Consider the following 19,131-nt stretch of genomic DNA (forward strand, 5'->3'; position numbering starts at 1 on the left):
TGCCTCTGTCTCCAAGTGCAGGGATTAAAGGCACTGCCACCACCACCACCCTGCTTTATAACCTTTTATTGCAACACATCCAGTGAACAAGGCCCTCCATAAAGTAGGCCTGTTAGCACTTATCTGCCTTACCACGAGTACCTAAGATAACCACTTTTATATTTGAATCACTAATTTTGGGTCAATATTATTCTCATTTATTTCACTCAATTTTCTCTTCACGATTATTTGGGGAGGCAAGGCACACATGTGCCGTGGGGAGCATGTGGAGGTTAAAGGACAATATGGGCATTCGTTCTCTACTTTCAAGCATGGAACCCCCAGGAGCAAACTCCTCCGATTCTCAGACTTGCTGAAAAAGTGTTTACCACCCAGGCCATCTTGTCTACCCCTCCATGGGTTTTTGACAATTCCTTAATCATTTGTGATTTGTGCTTTCTAATTCATCATCATTATAGTAAGGACTGTGATGGTCGTTTTATTTATGACATTATATCTTTCCCATTATTTTAGTATAGATTTCTGTGCGTCAGATCTACAGCATTTTGATAGTTTTGTGCGTATTGTCAGTTATTTTCAACACACATCATTTTAATCCTCTGACTCCTGAGCACTTAAATATATCTTTGAATGATTGTGAAAAACACATCTAACTTACTTTCTCAAGGATTAATGTTTTAATTCTGCATAATTAATATAGGCTTTCATGACTCCTTAAAAGTTTAGTCATTTCCATGTGTTAACTGTTATAGAGGAATAGTCTAAAGAGCCTTGACCTCTTGACTTATCTCAGATAATGCAAGAAAGCTGTGAACCGTGTGATGAAGGTGATGCTTCCTTGACTATCAACACAGTTCCTTTTCCTGGCTATTGCTGAAATCCATGGTAAAGCAATTTAATGCAGTGGTTAAAAAATAGATTGATGGCGATAAAATGAGACCACTGGGTGTGTCTCATATGAGAGAAACTCCTGACATAGCTCTGGCTGTCCTCGAACCCACAGAAATTCACCTGCCTCTGCCTCTTGAGTACTGAAATCAAAGGTGTGTGCCACTACACCTGGTCTGAAATATCCTAGCATCTCGTCACCTTAACTTCCACTCCTTGGTGATGTCATTTAATTTAATATTTGTTTGTCCATTATTTGAATTTGATTTGCATTGGTAATTGACTCATTAAACACTGACACACGTTTTAGTCTATGAAAGTTGCTGTTGTAAAGCCTGAGGACACATTCTGAATCTGGTGGCAGTGACGTGGTGTATAGCCTACAATGTCCTGTGTACCGAACTATTTTACTCCACACCTAGAGTTTTGCCCCTCTACTCATTTGCACACTGGTAAGTGTTTCTCTTGAGCAGCTGGCATCTTTTCTGCAATGGAACTGAACAATTATCCAAGATTTCCAAAGGGCAAACTCGTGAGAAAACTTGCTTCTACAATAAGTGGTTGTAACTAGAGCTGCCCCTCCAGGCTCCATGGACCACTCCTCCCCTCTCTTTTCTCCACTCTTCATATCGACCCCTGTTCCTGCGAGGAATGGCTGTGTCCCTCATTCAGTACAAAGCACTGGAAATGATGTCGGGAGATGAGCAATGCAACAACTGAAAAGAGGTAGAAAACAATACTTTCCACCATATTATTTCTCAGGTGAATTGACATAGTTTGATGTATAAGAGGCTTTAAGTAATTCCAGGATTTTTGTTGCAAATGAAACAACACAGTTTTGACCTTTATTCTCCTTTAGAGAAGTGGATTTAGAATGTTGTGAAGTTTTATCAAAAATTTTGTTGCAATAACAACTTAGTGCTCTGGGTGTCGCTGTTCACCACTCAGGGGTGAAAATCAGGTATTTAGTAAGACCAGGATTTCCGGAGCACAAAGGACTGGTGATGATCTTAAAGAAGGCAGCAATCTGGACTCCAGGAGCACCAGCGTCCAACAGTACAAGAATAGTATCTTTGAAACCCAAAGATTGTGGGGTTCATCAGTCCTGCACAGACTGAACGCCCAAGCTCAGGACCCTCTGCGGCAGGACTGCAATGGCGGCTCCTTACGGATCAGACCGCAGGGGACTAATCTGGATCTGCATTTTCCTTGGATCCCTATGCGACATCCGCGCGGAACAGATCCGGTACTCTGTGCCGGAGGAGCTGGAAAGGGGCTCTGTGGTGGGTAATCTCGCCGCGGACCTGGGGCTGGAGCCTGGGAAACTGGCAGAACGCGGAGTCCGCATCGTCTCCAGAGGTAAGACCCAGCTCTTTGCTCTGAACCCGCGAAGCGGCAGTTTGATGACAGCAGGGAGGATCGACAGAGAAGGGCTCTGTGACAGATCCCCAAAGTGTACCGCAAATCTGGAGATTCTCCTAGAGGATAAAGTGAGGATACTAGCCGTAGAAGTGGAGATTGTAGATGTTAATGATAATGCCCCCAGCTTTGGAGCACAGCAGAGGGAAATAAAAGTCGCTGAAAGTGAAATTCCTGGGACAAGATTTCCTCTTCCTGAAGCCTTTGATCCGGACATAGGGGTGAACGCCTTGCAGGGTTACCAGCTCAGCTCCAATGATCACTTCTCCCTGGATGTGCAAAGTGGACCGGATGGGATTAAATACCCAGAGCTAGTGCTAGAAAATGCCTTAGACCGCGAGGAAGAAGCCGTTCATCACCTGGTTCTCACCGCCTTCGACGGAGGCGACCCGGTTCGCTCTGGTACTGCCACAATTCAAGTAACACTCGTGGACACCAACGACAATGCTCCTGTATTCACTCAGCCAGAGTACCACGTTAGTGTGAAAGAGAATTTGCCTGTAGGCACCCGGCTGCTTACCATAAAAGCCACTGACCCGGATGAAGGAGCCAACGGAGAAGTGACGTATTCTTTCCGGAACGTAAGAGAGAAAATATCCCAGCTCTTCCAGCTGAATTCTCTGACTGGGGACATTACAGTGTTGGGGGAACTGGATTATGAAGACTCTGGATTCTACGATGTTGACGTAGAAGCCCATGATGGGCCTGGTCTTCGAGCCAGAAGTAAGGTTCTGGTGACAGTTCTGGATGTAAATGACAATGCTCCAGAAGTCACAGTCACCTCTCTCACCAGCTCTATCCAGGAAGCTTCTTCCCCAGGCACAGTGATTGCACTCTTCAACGTGCACGACAGCGACTCTGGAGAGAACGGCCTTGTCACTTGTTCTATTCCAGATAATCTTCCATTCAAACTGGAAAAGACCTATGGAAATTATCATCGGTTGTTGATACACAGGACTCTGGACAGGGAAGAAGTCTCTGACTATAACATTACAATAACTGCCACCGACCAGGGAACTCCACCTCTGTCTACCGAGACTTATATCTCATTGCAGGTGGTAGATATTAATGACAACCCACCCACCTTCACCCATGCCTCCTATTCTGCTTACATTCCAGAAAACAACCCTAGAGGAGCTTCCATCTTATCCATAACAGCCCAGGACCCAGACAGTGGTGAGAATGCCCAGGTTATCTATTCCCTGTCAGAGGACACTATCCAGGGGGCACCTCTGTCCTCCTACGTCTCCATAAACTCCAATACTGGTGTCCTTTATGCACTGCGTTCCTTTGATTATGAGCAGTTTCAAGACTTGAAGCTACTGGTGACAGCCAGGGACGGTGGGACTCCTCCACTCAGCAGCAATGTGTCTCTGAGCTTGTTTGTGCTGGACCAGAACGATAACACGCCTGAGATCCTGTATCCCACCATCCCCACTGATGGTTCTACTGGTGTGGAGCTGACACCTCGTTCTGCAGAACCTGGATACCTGGTGACCAAAGTGGTGGCCGTAGACAAAGACTCAGGACAGAATGCCTGGTTGTCCTACCGCCTGCTCAAGGCCAGCGAGCCAGGGCTCTTCTCAGTGGGGCTGCACACAGGCGAGGTACGCACTGCTCGGGCCCTGCTGGACAGAGATGCTCTCAAGCAGAACCTGGTGGTGACCGTGCAGGACCATGGCCAGCCCCCTCTCTCTGCCACTGTCACACTCACCATAGCTGTGTCAGACAACATTCCAGACATCCTGGCTGATCTGGTCAACATTAACGCCCCCATTGACCAGGAGGATTCAGACATCACATTGTACCTGGTGGTAGCTGTGGCTGTGGTCTCTTGTGTCTTCTTAGCCTTTGTCATTGTGCTGCTAATACACAGGCTCCGTCGCTGGCACTCAACTCGCCTGCTTCAGGCTGCAGGTAATGGGTTGTCATCCTTGCCTGCCTCACATTTTGTGGGTGTAGATGGCGTACATGCTTTCCTACAGACCTATTCTCATGAGGTCTCACTCACAGCAGACTCTGGGAAGAGTCACCTGATCTTCCCACAGCCCAACTATGCAGACACACTCATCAGCCAAGAGAGCTGTGGGAAGAGTGATCCTCTCCTGGTATCTCAAGACTTGCTTGAAATAAAAGGAGACTCCAGTCTGCAGGTGAGTGACTCGCTCCTGTAATGGATCTTACCTCACTAAAGCACGGACATGAAGGTTTGTAAAATGTTTCCAGTTGTATGTGTGTTGTGTCAAGAATATGCATTTCTTTAGTAATAGCCCCTTGCTTTAAAAAGAATAATTAATGATAGTCACTATTCTCTCCTTCCACTATGAGAATCCAAGGGATCAAATTCAGGAGGCAGGTGTAGTGGCCAATGGTTTATGCCAATGAGACATAAACCACCCCTAAACTGAATTTTTTTAAGTTCCCTTCATTACATTAGAATATTCTTTGCTTGGAGTTTACTTCTCTTTCCTGGAAAGGGTTTCTTTGTCATTATAATTATATAGTGACAATTTATATGTCGTGAAAAATATTTAAGCTTTAGCTATAACATTAACTTCTCCATGGAATGGTATATTTTCCCAATAATTTTCTATGCAAGGTCTGACTATCTAGCTTAGACTGGCCTTTAACTCAGTATGTATCCTACCCAAGATGGCCTGCAGCTTGCAATTCTCTTTACAGGTGTGTGCCACTATGCCCAGCTCAAACATTTTATTGTTGCTGATACAAAGTATACCAGAGTATCTGATACCTTTATTACAACTTGGTTATTACCCAAAAAAAAATGCCTATTTTATTTCACTGGTGTAAATAAGTTATAGTAATTTTCAAAATTTCTAAATTCCCCCATTATAACATCACCACTGAGTCCCAACAAAACAGAATTTCCTTAAATCTCTCTGGCTTTCATCAGGTAAACCTCTTACAATGGTTGACTGACTTAGATTCTGGACTGTTATTATTGTTAGTACTTAGTTGACCTCATTCCCATCTGTCAAAATCTCTGCAAATTATTCTTGGAAGGTTTACCACTATGTGACCTGGGATTAGACAAAGTATCCTCTGACGTGACATAAAGCATTTTGTGTCATATGCAACACTTTAATTTCCTGAGCCTTCATATAGTTCCAAGCCTTCATATAGTTCCAAGCTAATCCAGAATTAATGAAAAGTTATACACAGTGCATGGGGTTTCTGAAAATGGCCATTGTATCAAGATGGTGGGATGTGACTCAGTATGAAAGGAGAGTTGATTCTATGTGGCTTTGTAATAGTGTGAAGCTGTGTACAATACACAGAGTAGGTAGGAATGAGACATGATAACAGGCTGATCCTGGGCAAGGAAAGAGATAATAAATGAATTCTGGGAGAGTCTATCTGATGACACATTATTCCAAACACTGAGGTGACAAGATATAACTCCGGCGTGTTCAGTTGGCCTAAACTTTGGTAAAACACACTCAGACATTGGCATTAAGAATATATTCTGCCTGAGTGATATATGTCCATGATCTGGAGAACAGTAATTAATAACTTGCTATCACAGGTTACTGGGTTTTTAGAATAATGCTGTTTATTTAAATAATAATTTGCTAACACGGGGTACTGTTTGTCCATATGGTAGGCTACTCCATGAGAAATAAATGCAGAGATTTATGTATTGGTGTGAAATGAAGTAGTTTAATGAGAGTCCGGAGAAGTGGTGCACATTTGGGTGTGGACTGAGTGAAAGAAGCTAGGTGGGGAAGCTTATGGTGTGATGCTTCTGTTTGATTACAAGGAGGGGTGGGACAATATTCGTTTAAGTGTGGGACGCACTACCCAAAACATACACAAGAAACCTAGAATCCATTCCACTTGAGAGAAATGTGCTACGTGATTTATAGGGGATCATAAGGACCTATACTATATGTAACTTATTAATTTGGAACAATTTCAATATGTTACCATTTTAAAATAAATAAATCATCATAAATTTAAAAACAACAGCCACAAAAAAAACAACAAAACCCAAACAAACAAACCAAAAACAAACAAAAAACTTTTCAAACCTTTGCTAGACTTCGTTGCAATTTCTGAGAAAACCTCTGAGCGTCGCTGTAGGTCAAAAGAAGAGATAGACCATTTCCCAGACGCGTTAGGAAACTGGGAGAGTAACTTCCTGTACAAACCAACCATAGAGGAGAGCCAGTACGCATCTAGATACAGCAAACATCAGCAAGAAAAGTGGCCCTAGGCGGATTTGGCCACCCTCACCAACAAAGGAGCAGAGCGGCGGCGCGAGCCAGGAAGATGAGGAGGGGCTCTGGGAGCGGCCCGGCCTGGTGGCTGCAGGTACTGTCGCCTTTCCTGTTGCCTTTGTTCCACGGAGCTCTCGCGGATCAGATCCGCTACTCCATTCCCGAGGAGCTGGCCAAGAACTCGATGGTAGGAAACCTCGCAAAGGATCTGGGGCTCAGTGTCCAGAATCTGCCCACCCGGAAGCTAAGGGTCAGCGCAGAGAAGGATTATTTTACTGTAAATCCAGAGAGTGGGGACTTACTTGTGGGTGACAGAATAGACAGAGAGCAGGTTTGCGGGAAGCAGCCTCAGTGTGTTTTGGAGTTCGATATTGTCGCTGAGAAGCCCTTAAATATTTTCCACGTAGCTGTAATTCTTCAGGATGTGAACGACAACGCTCCTCTATTCAAACAGAGTGAGGTTGATTTAAACATTGGAGAGTCCACCAAACCAGGTAAAGCATTTCCATTGGATCCAGCCCTCGATTTAGATGCTGGTTCTAATTCGCTGCAAAAATACTATCTCACTGACAATGAATACTTTGAAGTCACGGAGAAAGAGACCCCAGATGGACGTAAATATCCTGAGTTGATTCTAAAACGTTTTCTGGACAGAGAAGAGCATAATTTTCACCAACTGGTCCTCACGGCTGTGGACGGGGGAGATCCTCCCCGAAGTGGCACCACCCAGATCCGAATCCAAGTCACAGACATCAATGATAACCCGCCAATGTTCAGCCAGGATGTGTTCAGTGTCACCCTTCGGGAGGATGTGCCACCAGGCTTCTCCGTGCTTCAGGTGACAGCCACCGACCAGGACGAAGGTGTCAATGCAGAAATCACCTACTCTTTTCACAATGTGGATGAACAAGTGGAACGGTTTTTTAACTTAGACAAGAGAACAGGAGAAATCACGACAAAGGATAATTTGGATTTCGAGACTGCTAAGAGTTACACCCTGAATGTAGAAGCAAAAGATCCCGGAGACCTAGCGTCCCATTGCAGTATCCAAGTGAAAATTCTGGATGAGAATGATTGTGTGCCAGAAGTAATTGTGACGTCAGTATTTAGCCCCTTACCGGAAGATTCCCCATTAGGAACAGTCATCGCCTTGATAAAAACCAGAGACAGAGACTCTGGAGAAAATGGAGACGTCTACTGCCATGTCTTGGGAAATGAAGAATTTGTACTGAAATCTTCTTCGAAGAATTATTACAAACTAGTGACCGACAGAACTCTAGACCGGGAGTCGATACCGGAATACAACGTCACCATTGTAGCTGCCGATAGGGGTAAGCCCCCGCTCTCCTCTAACGTAATCATCACTCTCCATATCTCAGACGTCAACGACAATGCACCGGTTTTTCACCAAGCCTCCTACTTGGTCCATGTGGCTGAGAACAACCCACCTGGAACCTCCATTGCTCAAGTCAGTGCTTCTGACCCGGATTTGGGATCCAATGGCCTCATTTCCTACTCCATCATAGCTAGCGACTTAGAGCCAAGGGCACTGTCGTCCTTCGTGTCCGTGAACCAGGACAGTGGAGTGGTGTTTGCGCAGCGCGCCTTCGACCATGAGCAGCTGCGCTCCTTCCAGCTGACACTGCAGGCGCGGGACCACGGATCGCCCTCGCTCAGCGCCAACGTGAGCATGCGTGTGCTGGTGGGCGACCGCAATGACAACGCGCCACGCGTGCTGTATCCCACACTCGAGCCCGACGGCTCTGCGCTCTTCGACATGGTGCCGCGCGCTGCCGAGCCCGGATACCTGGTCACCAAGGTGGTGGCTGTGGATGCAGACTCAGGACACAATGCCTGGCTATCCTACCACGTGCTGCAGGCCAGCGATCCCGGGCTCTTCAGCCTGGGACTGCGCACAGGCGAGGTGCGCACAGCGCGTGCCCTGGGAGACAGGGACTCAGCGCGGCAGCGCCTTCTGGTCGCTGTGCGTGATGGTGGACAGCCACCGCTCTCGGCTACAGCCACGCTGCACCTCATCTTCGCTGACAGCCTGCAGGAGGTCCTGCCAGACCTCAGCGATGACCCTCTACCATCTGACCCCCAGAGTGAGCTGCAGTTTTACCTGGTGGTGGCCTTGGCCCTGATCTCAGTACTCTTCCTCCTGGCGGTGATTCTGGCTATTGCTCTGCGTCTGAGACACTCCTCCAGATCAGCTGCCTGGGGCTGCTTTCAGCCTGGCCTGAGCTCTAACCTTGCGACTGGAGTTCTCCCCAATTACAATGAGGGGACTTTACCTTATTCCTACAATGTGTGTATTGCCTCACAGTCAGCTAAGACAGAGTTTAATTTTCTCAATGTGACTCCGGAAGTTACTCCTCAGGACCTCCTCTGCGGCGGCGAGGACTCTTGGGTACCAGGTACTCTTGGAGACACTCACGTTCCGTTTGTCTCGGATTCTATCTCAAAGGTGAGCTTCAATTTAATTTGGTTTTCTACTTAGGGTTTCAGTGTTTCTTAATAAACCACTAAGTTGGTTTTGGTGGTTTCGTTGGATATTTCACTGTCTTGCAAGTCAGTCTTGAACAGTGTTCTGCCTTAAGTATGTTAGCCTTATCCAACCACGTCTTAAGGAAGGGTTTCTGTCTGCCCATAATTAAAAGTGTCCATAGCATGTGATGCTTGTTTTTCTTCACCCTTACAACCCTCTCCAGTCCGAAAAGCTCTGTCCTGTTGGAAACTTAAGAGATTCCTGTCAGGTCTCTACTCAAACTTCTGTTCTACTTCCTCTTAGACTCAATGATTCAGTGTAAACACGGTCCTCATCTTACTCGTTTGTGAAAATTGGCTAGGGAAGAAACACATCACTCAAGGTTATGGCTTTGTTATCAACAAAGCATCATGGGTAGGGCATTATTCGACTGACTTGTTGATAGACCTTGTGAGGTTCTTTCAAGCAGAATGCCTTGGGGTTCCTGGGAACTTTTTCTAAGTTTGGTTTTCATTTTGTGTGTATGGTGTTTTGCCTACATGTATGTCTGTGGACCAGTGTACAGGGTCCTGATACCCACAGAGACTAGAAGAGTGCAACTTGAACTGGAGTTGCAGTTGGTTGTGAGGCAATATGTAGGTGCTGTGGGAATCAAACCCAATTTCTCAGGAAGAGCAGCCATTGTTCTAAATTGTAAGCCACCTTTCAAACAGCCTCCAGGTTTCTTTTTAAACGATGGACAACATATGATGTCTGAGGTGTCTATTGTGAAGAGTCAGTTTTATCAATAAATTTAATAAAAATCATCTTCATACAATTTAATAACTTGCTTTCAAGTAAAAGTCTGCATCGAGGAAAGTTTTGCAACCTATGCTTGTGTCAATTTCTATGAAAATATCTAAAACTGTATGGTTTTTATTATTTACTCGCTTATTTGTGTATTTACTTATTGATGGTGCTAGGGATCAAATCTATGGTCTTATACTTACCCAGCAAGCACTCTACCTACCGAACCATATCCCAAGTCCTAGATTATAAAATTATAGATTTCTAATTAAAATCTTTGTCTATTGATGAGTTATTAGGTGACTTTGCTTTTCTCAAAGGAGGAGCTTTCCGAATTGTCCTTTTTTTCTGCCATAACTTTTTTTTAAAAAATCTGTTATCCTTCAAGGGTGATGTCATTAAATATCTGTCTTAAAACAAATAGGCCACTCATTACTTGTCAACTAAATACCTATGATTTCCTCCATGGGAGGCAAATGAAGCCCTGTCTCCTTCATTCACTATTCTGGTTGCCTCTAAGATTCCCTCACAGGAAAATGTCTATGCGTGGTTTAACTAGTAATGGGAAGTTATAATAATACAGGGAACCCAACGCAGACTTTCTGTCCAAGATAGGGAAGCTGCTTGTATTTCCTAGCCTTAGACTGGAGGCCTGGAAACTTTCTCAAAGACTTCCCAAGTCTACTGCCTATCTTTCTGCATATGACAGCATATATAGGTCTCTCTGCAAAGATACACTGAGAGCTGGGTTTGTTTTCTTTGCACACTAATGTACTATTGGGTAGATGTTCATAAACCTACTCTGATAAAATATGAAGTCTTGACATCAACAAAGGTAAGAATTTAATTTCTTGGTTAAACAAACTCGATGTGGAGAAGACATAAAGGACTCGATGATACATAAAATCAAACGTTTCTGGAGAAGTGAAAAAAAAAACTATATTGACCTCAAGGTGTTGGAGTCTCATTGTCAGAATTAAAACGTAATTAAACATAAACACTGCTACAAGACAATGCAGCAAAACCCTTGGAAATGAAAATAACTAAATGAAGAGGGAATAAAAAATAGAATTGGTGTAGTAACTGGTTAGGACTCTAAGCGTCGCTGTTCACCAGACTGGGAAAGAAACAGTCAAAAAAAGCGACTAACTCCCAGCGTCCTCCGCACCAGAGACCAAACAAGCTCTTGGGGAAAGCCACCATCCTTAGTCCCGCTCTCCCCGGCTTTAGAGAAATAAGGAAACAGCAGGCTAAACCAGGACCAAAAGGAAAGCAACTAAAGAAAAGACAATGGCAGACCCACCGAGGCGCTGGATCTGCAACGACCTGCTGACGTTCTTCATGCTGCTGGGGACGCTGTGCGCGCCAGGAAAGGGACAGATCCGCTACTCTGTGCGGGAGGAGCTGGACAAAGGCTCCTTCGTGGGCAACATCTCCAAGGACCTGGGGCTGGAGCCCCGCGAGCTGGCGGAGCGCGGGGTCCGCATCATCTCCAGAGGTAGGTCGCAGCTTTTCTCTCTGAACCCGCGAGGCGGCAGCCTGGTCACCGCGGGCAGGATAGACCGGGAGGAGCTGTGCGTCCAGAGCGCTCCCTGTCTCGTCAGCTTTAACATCTTGGTTGAAAATAAAATGAAAATTTATGGAGTAGAAGTAGAAATCCTTGATATTAATGATAACTTCCCCCGGTTCCGCGATGAGGAGTTAAAAGTAAAAGTTAATGAAAACGCGGCTGCAGGAACACGTTTGGTGCTCCCCTTCGCGAGAGATGGGGATGTGGGTGTGAATTCCCTCCAGGGTTACAAGCTCAGCTCCAACCCGCACTTCTCTCTGGACGTGAAGAGTGGATCTGACGGGCAAAAACACCCAGAGTTGGTGTTGGAACAGCCCCTGGACCGTGAGAAGGAGTCTGCTCATGACCTGATCCTCACAGCTTTGGATGGCGGAAACCCAGTACTTTCGAGCACCGTACATATTACCGTAACCGTTCTTGATGCAAACGATAACGCACCCTTGTTTACCCAAAGCGAATATAGGGTGAGTGTTCCGGAGAACACACCTGTGGGCACTAGACTCCTCACACTCACCGCCACGGATGCAGACGAGGGAATCAACGCGAAGTTGACCTTCTCTTTCCGCAACGAAGAAGACAAAATTTCTGAAACTTTCCAACTCGATTCTAATCTTGGGGAAATCTCAACTATTCAATCCCTGGACTATGAAGAATCCAGATTCTATCTCATGGAAGTGGTAGCCCAGGACGGAGGCGCTCTTCTTGCCAGCGCTAAGGTGTTGGTCACAGTCCAGGACGTGAATGACAATGCCCCAGAAGTGATACTCACCTCCCTCACCAGCTCCGTCTCTGAAGACTGTCTACCCGGAACCATAATTGCGCTTTTCAGCGTACATGATGCTGATTCTGGGGAGAATGGAGAGATTTCGTGTTCTATTCCTAAGAACCTGCCCTTCAAACTGGAAAAGTCAGTTGATAATTACTATCACCTACTAACAACAAGAGCACTGGATAGAGAAGAGACTTCAGATTATAACATCACGGTGACGGTTGTTGACCGTGGAACTCCTCCCCTGTCTACAGAAAACCACATCTCTCTGAAAGTAGCCGACATAAATGACAACCCACCCACCTTCTCTCGTCCCTTCTATTCCACTTCCATCTCAGAAAATAACCCCAGAGGTGTCTCCATTTTTTCAGTTTATGCCTATGACGCTGACAGTGGTGATAACGCCCAAGTCACTTACTCCCTGGCTGAAAATACATTTCAAGAAGTGCCTGTGTCGTCCTATGTCTCCATTAACTCTGACACTGGTGTCCTGTATGCATTGCAATCCTTTGACTATGAGCACTTGAGAGACCTGCAGCTACTGGTGACAGCTAAAGACAGTGGGACTCCTCCACTCAGCAGCAATGTGTCCCTGAGCTTGTTTGTGCTGGACCAGAATGACAACATTCCTGAGATCCTGTACCCAACTATTCCCACCGATGGCTCCACAGGTGTGGAACTGGCACCCCGCTCTGCAGAGCCTGGATACTTGGTAACCAAAGTGGTGGCAGTGGACAAAGATTCGGGACAGAACGCCTGGTTGTCCTACCGCCTCATCAAAGCCAGTGAGCCAGGACTCTTCTCAATAGGGCTTCACACGGGTGAGGTGTGCACAGCAAGGGCTCTGTTGGATAGAGATGTACTCAAGCAGAGCCTGGTGGTGGCTGTCCAGGACCATGGCCAGCCCCCTCTCTCAGCCACTGTCACACTCACTATCGCTGTAGGAGATAGCATCCCAGATGTACTGACTGACTTAGGCAACCACAACACACCGGCAGAGCCCCAGGATTCAGACCTCACACTCTACCTAGTGGTTTCAGTGGCAGTGGTCTCCTGTGTCTTTCTGGGATTTGTTACCGTGCTGTTGGCCCTCAGGCTGAGGCACTGGCACACATCACGCCTGCTTCAGACTTCCACAGGCAGATTTGCCGACATGCCTGCCTCCCATTTTGTGGGCATGGATGGGGTACAGGCTTACCTGCAGACCTATTCCCACGAAATCTCTCTCACTACAGACTCCAAAAAGAGCCACCTGATCTTCCCCCAGCCCAATTATGCTGACAGGCTCATTAGTGAAGAGAGCTGTGAGAAGAGTGAGCCTCTTCTGATACCTGATAATATACATACATACAAAGAAGAGCCCGGAGCTGCTCAGGTCAGTTTTCTCTTCCACTAAGAACTGGAATGTTTTCTTCATTTGTTTTCTCACTCGTTTTTCTGGTAGAGTCAAAATCAGATACAGTGGATCATCATTTGCTGTATTGGAGTTTAACTCTAGTTTGTTCAGTAATAGATTTTTTAAAATTTTATCTGAGACTGAACATCTTTTCTCTGTGTGTGGAGATTTTAGAAAAATCTGACAGTAGGCTTACCTTAAAAGAAAATGATAAATATAATCATTTTCATTTTAAAAATATTGCGAGTTTAAAGGTAGATATTCTGCTACTAGAAGAGTTGTATTAATTCAAATCATTATCTATGTTGTTCCCTTTGAGATATTTGTCTACATATTATTAGTGGACATGGTTTGTAGGTGTGATGGTTTGAGTGAGAATGGCTCTTATAGGCTCACATATCTGAGTGCTTGGTCACCAGGGAGTGGAACTGTTTGAGAAGGATTAGGAGGTGTGGCTTTTTGGAGTAAGTGTGACATCACTGGTGAAGGGCTCTCTCTCTCTCTCTCTCTCTCTCTCTCTCTCTCTCTCTCTCTCTCTCTCTCTCTCTCTCTGGATAAGGATGTAAGGCTCTCAGCTACTGCTCCATCACTATACCTGTGTGCATCTGCCATGATGATCATGGACTAAAACTCTAAAACTGTAAGCAAGCCACCCCCAAATTAAATGCTTTCTTTTCTCCATTTAATGATGAATGGTGATACATGCCTTTAATCCCAGCACCTGAGAGGCCAAAGCAAGTGAATTTCTGAGTTCGAGGCCAGCCTGGTCTACTTAGTGAGTTCCAGGACAGCCAGGGATACACAGAGAGAAACCCTGTCTTGAAACAAATACTTTCTTTTATGAGTTGTCTTGGTCATGGTGTCTCTTCACAGCAATATAACAGTAATCAAGACAAAAACAGTAACAGGATATTGTATGTGCTTATTTTATTATACATATAGATAACAATTTATAATATTTTCACAAATCAGTAGACTATAAGGAAAACTTTTGCTCACTTCCTATCAGAAATGTAGATTAGATTTATATTGATGGTAAGATCATAACATTCTAAAATCAAAAGTTAAGGTTAACCCATGTAATTATTGCATATATGTCTTCATCAGAAGTAAATCAATGAGAAGTAACTTCAGAATTCTATTTTATTTTGTGATATATGTTAACGTCTCCAAAGAGTTGAATTGCTGTGTTCAACCAGTATAAATGTGTCATGCCCCTGGCATCTGCTGGCTTCTTCCTCTTCAGTTATCAAAATCAGCATCTCTCAGAATGTTTACATTCTCCCATATGTAAATGCAAATCTGCTTTGTTACAAGAGTAAAAAATTGTGTTCAAGAAAATCGCCATGACTTAAGAAAATTCATTTCTTAGAGGTGAGAGCTTATTTTAGGTTAATAGATTTTTCTTAATGAAATGTTTATTTATGGGTCTCAAAACTCATGAGCATGGATCTTATAAGGAAATAACTACTCGGTTTATTTTCTGCACCTTTTTATATACCCTGTGCTACCTGACCCTTCAATTAGAAATAAATGATATAAATTATTAGTGGGATTATAGGTTGTTATTTTAAACATATAAAGGTTTGTTAATACACTGAAAAACCCAAGAACACCTGATTTTATTTTCTAAGCATTTAAAGGACAACCATACTCTATACATATGTACATTCTTCTGATAACAGTATGAACAGCAGATATAACATTATAATACCACAAATAACAGTATAAACAACAGATTTGCCAAAGAACTAATGAATTCAAACACTAAGAAGAGAATCTGTGTAAGCAGTGATGTTCATTCATTCATGTCATTCACTTCTTCACAGAAATATGCCATTTCAGTGTGTGTGTGTGTGTGTGTGTGTGTGTGTGTGTGTGTGTGTGTGTGTGTCTGCCTGACTGCCTGACTGTCTGACTGCCTGTCTGCCTATGTATATGCAAGTGGAGGTCAGGGACAACTTCAGATGTTGTTTTTCAGGCACCAACCACCTTATTATTAAGACAGAATCTTTCATTGGCCCAAACCTCAGCAGGTAGGCTAGGCTATCAGGCCAGGGAGCCCCAGAGGTCTTCCATCTCTGCCTCCCCAATACTACAATTACAAGCACTTGCCACCATGACAGTTTTTTAAAACCATGGATTATAGGGATCAAACTCAAATCCTCATACTTGCAAAGCAAACACTTCATTGACTGAAGTATCTCTCTATTCACCTTTTCCATTATTTGTAATGGAATTTTTTATATTTGATTATGTATACTGAGACAAACTTTCTACAATGAATAAACATCCTTTAAATATCTATAAACAACGGATAGACTTTACATTATAAAATGCCTGTTCCATACACTGAAGGGTATAGGTGCTATATGTACATTATATTCTTTTAAATAGTAGTTATAATGTGTGTTCTGAAAGGGTAGCTTTCCCATAAAAATGAGGTACTCTTAATAGTTAGAAGGCATATGTTTTTAAAGTCTTGTTTCAGTGTGGTTGGTTGGTTTTTTTTTTTTTTAATTTGGATAAAGTACAGATGATCAGGCAAGAGAGGTGACTCAGTCAGTACAGTGCCTGCCATGTAAGCACACTGCCACTTGAGAGATGGCTCATCAGTGCAGAGCACTTGTTCTTGCAAAGGACCACAGCTGGGTTCCCAGAACCTGTATGGCAGCTCACAGCTGTCTGTAACTCCAGTTTCAAAGGATCTGACACCCTCCTCTATCCTCCACGGGTCCCAAATGCATGCATGTGGGACACATACAAGCAGACAAGCACCTATACACATAAAATTAAATTAGGTTTTAACCCATCCCCCAGAACCCAGATACAAACAAGAAAGATGAATATTTGTCTCTAACCCCAGTACTAGGGAAGGCAAGAGTGACAGGAACAAGAGGATCTCTGGGACTTGCTGTCCAGTCAGACTGGTCATCCGGTGAGCTCCGGGTTCTAGACAGACCCTGTCTCAAAACACAAGAGAGTGCTGGGAGGAGATATCTAATATAACCTCTAGCCTATGCATAACGTATGAAAATAATAATGACAATGGTAATAACACCAGTGAATGACTGTCTACAATCCTGGGCATAATGAACAGTTTAAGATGCTTTAATGCTTTGTGTTATAAAGTGAGATCATGCTGCGGTACACCTGACACATTTTAGAATAACAGCATATTATATAAGTCAAAGGTACTTTTCTTTATGGAGGTTTTCTAGTTCGGGAATGTACTTAAAACTATGAGACACAATGGACAGTGTGGTCAGTGGCGCACACCTTTAACCTCAGCACTTGGGAGGCAGAGGCGGGCAGATTTCTGAGTTCAAGGTCAGCCTGGCCTACAGTGTGAGTTCCAGGACATCCAAGTCTATACGGAGAAACCCTGTCTTAAAAAATAAAAATAAAAAACTAATAAAAATCTGTCTTAAAAAATAAAAATAAGACATGCTACATGACTATTAAAATCAACATGTTGTTTATTGACCAGCAAAGAATGTCAGTTAAAAACACTTACATGAACTGGATATTAAAGCACACACCTTTAATCCCAGCACTCTGGAAGCACTCTGAGTACAGAGCCAGCCTGGTTGGTCTACAAAGTGAGTTCCAGGGCAGTCAGTATTATGTCTCCACCCCGCCCTCAATATGTTTAAATGGTTATACAGTAAACTGGGAACCATGGAAAATCAACATTAATATCTTTTTTTCATATAGGGATTCATGTCTCACCTCTCAAATTCACATAACTTACCATTGTTAATCTGTGTTAATTTGGGGAAAAAAAAACAATACAACTGTAATGCAGCGATAAACAACACTATTTGTAAATTGCTTTATTTGCTTCATACATGAATATGAGTTTTTATCAATCTCCATTCTTCCCCTTCTAATCCCTCTCCTAATCCTCCCACTTTTTCCACTTAACTTCGTGTGATTTTTTTTAAAAAAATAAATAAATAACTCCACTGAGTCCATTTATTACTGACTGTAGTGCACATGGATACAGAGTAATCTACTGGGGGAATGGGTAGCCTCCCGAGCCCACATCCCTGTAGAAAACCATCCTCTTGCAGTCACTCCTCAGATAAGGAGGAGATTTCTTGAGCTCCTCCTCATCCACAGCAGTATTTTGTCAGCTTGGACTCATGCAAGTCTCGGTCGGGCACGCCGTCTTAGATGCTGTGAGTTCATACAGCAATACTTATTTGTTACAGATGTTTACTCTCTCTGGCTATGACAATCTTTATCTATCCTTTACTGAGCGTTGAAGGAAGGGGATCAAGTCATGTCCCACTTGTAGCTGAACATGCCACTGTCTCTCATTCTCTGCATGTTGACCACTTATGGCTTTCTGTGTTATTCACTGTCTACTACAAAAAGCAATTTCTCTGATGAAGAATGAAAGATGCAGAGAAGAGAGAGAGAGAGAGAGAGAGAGAGAGAGAGAGAGAGAGAGAGAGAGAGGGAGAGAGAGAGTTAAGGAGCAGTTTATTACTATGTCTATATCAGTACTATATGCTACTACTATATTAGCAGAATAATAGTACTAATTGCCAATGACTTTAGCCAGTCATGGAGTTTGGGCTCAGTTCATGATACCAGGAATGAGCTCTGTTTTGTGGGCAGGCTTTAAATCCAAGAAGGAAGTGACTGGTTACTCCTGTAACATTCATGCCACTATTGCAACAGTGATCTTACCAGGGCAGTTGTTATTGTAGCTCACAAGGTTCATAGCTGTTGGAGGCTGATAATGACTTTTCTCCCTTGGAAGTGTGCCTAGAACCTTCTGGCACTGTCGCCTTACAGCTGCACAGTAGGGATGAAACATCCAGGTAGGTACCAGCTTGATTTTGCCATGACCTGTGATCAAGTATGTGGTATCTTCAGCAGTATAGTCTTACCCTCAAGTTCTGGTAAAAAAATTTTTTTTGGTTTTTTTGAGACAGGGTTTCTCTGTATAGCCCTGGCTGTCCTGGAACTCACTTTGTAGATGAGGCTGGTCTCGAACTCAGAAATCCGCCTACCTCTGCCTCCCGAGTGCTGGGATTAAAGGCGTGTGCCACCACAGCCAGCTCTGGTAAATTCATTTTTAAATCATATTTATAGATACTTAAAGACAGGAAAACAGAATCTCTTGCTTCTTACTATACAGTTTTAGGAAAACTATCAAGCCTTTTTGGTTAGTTGTTGGGAGGAAGATGAGATGGAAAGAGATAATGTGATGATGGCAAGTTCTAGACCAACTTGACTCTGTATCAAGTTCTAGTTCAGGATAGCCTGAACTATATAATGAGACTCCATTCTCTCTCTCTCTCTCTCTCTCTCTCTCTCTCTCTCTCTCTCTCTCTCTCTCTCTCTCTCTCTCTCTCTCATGTGTGTGTGTTTTAAAGTGAAACAGAATTTTAAAAAAAAACTAAGAGCAATGGGATTTAGAGCTTTTATGAGTTAAAGGGGAATAAAATGAAATTTTACAGCACCTACCAAACTTGTACTTCAAGAATATTTGTGATATTTCTTCTGCAATCACCAGCAGTTTCATTAATTCACTTGCACACTTTTCAAATATATATT

At 43.7% G+C, this 19,131-nt stretch overlaps 1 protein-coding gene across 7 annotated transcripts in view; it reads left to right on the forward strand.

Moving 5' to 3' along the window:
* LOC110284891 (protocadherin gamma-A4) overlaps nt 1–19,131 on the forward strand; it is a 180,868-nt gene that overhangs the window by 21,083 nt on the left and 140,654 nt on the right. Inside the window, exon 1 of one of the 7 annotated variants that reach the window (XM_029472231.2) lies at nt 1,313–4,460. The exons of 4 other annotated variants lie outside the window; for them this stretch is intronic. In XM_029472231.2, coding sequence (XP_029328091.1) covers nt 2,043–4,460 — 2,418 coding nt within the window. In that variant the 5' untranslated portion in view covers nt 1,313–2,042. Of the gene's footprint in view, nt 1–1,312; nt 4,461–4,481; nt 9,016–9,047; nt 13,537–19,131 lie in introns of those variants that run through there. 2 more of the 7 variants (XM_021150873.3, XM_085833508.1) reach the window with 2 other exon arrangements.

Source organism: Mus caroli, unplaced genomic scaffold, assembly GCF_978045245.1.
Source record: "Mus caroli unplaced genomic scaffold, Mus_caroli_1 scaffold_19, whole genome shotgun sequence".
NCBI lineage: Eukaryota > Metazoa > Chordata > Mammalia > Rodentia > Muridae > Mus > Mus caroli.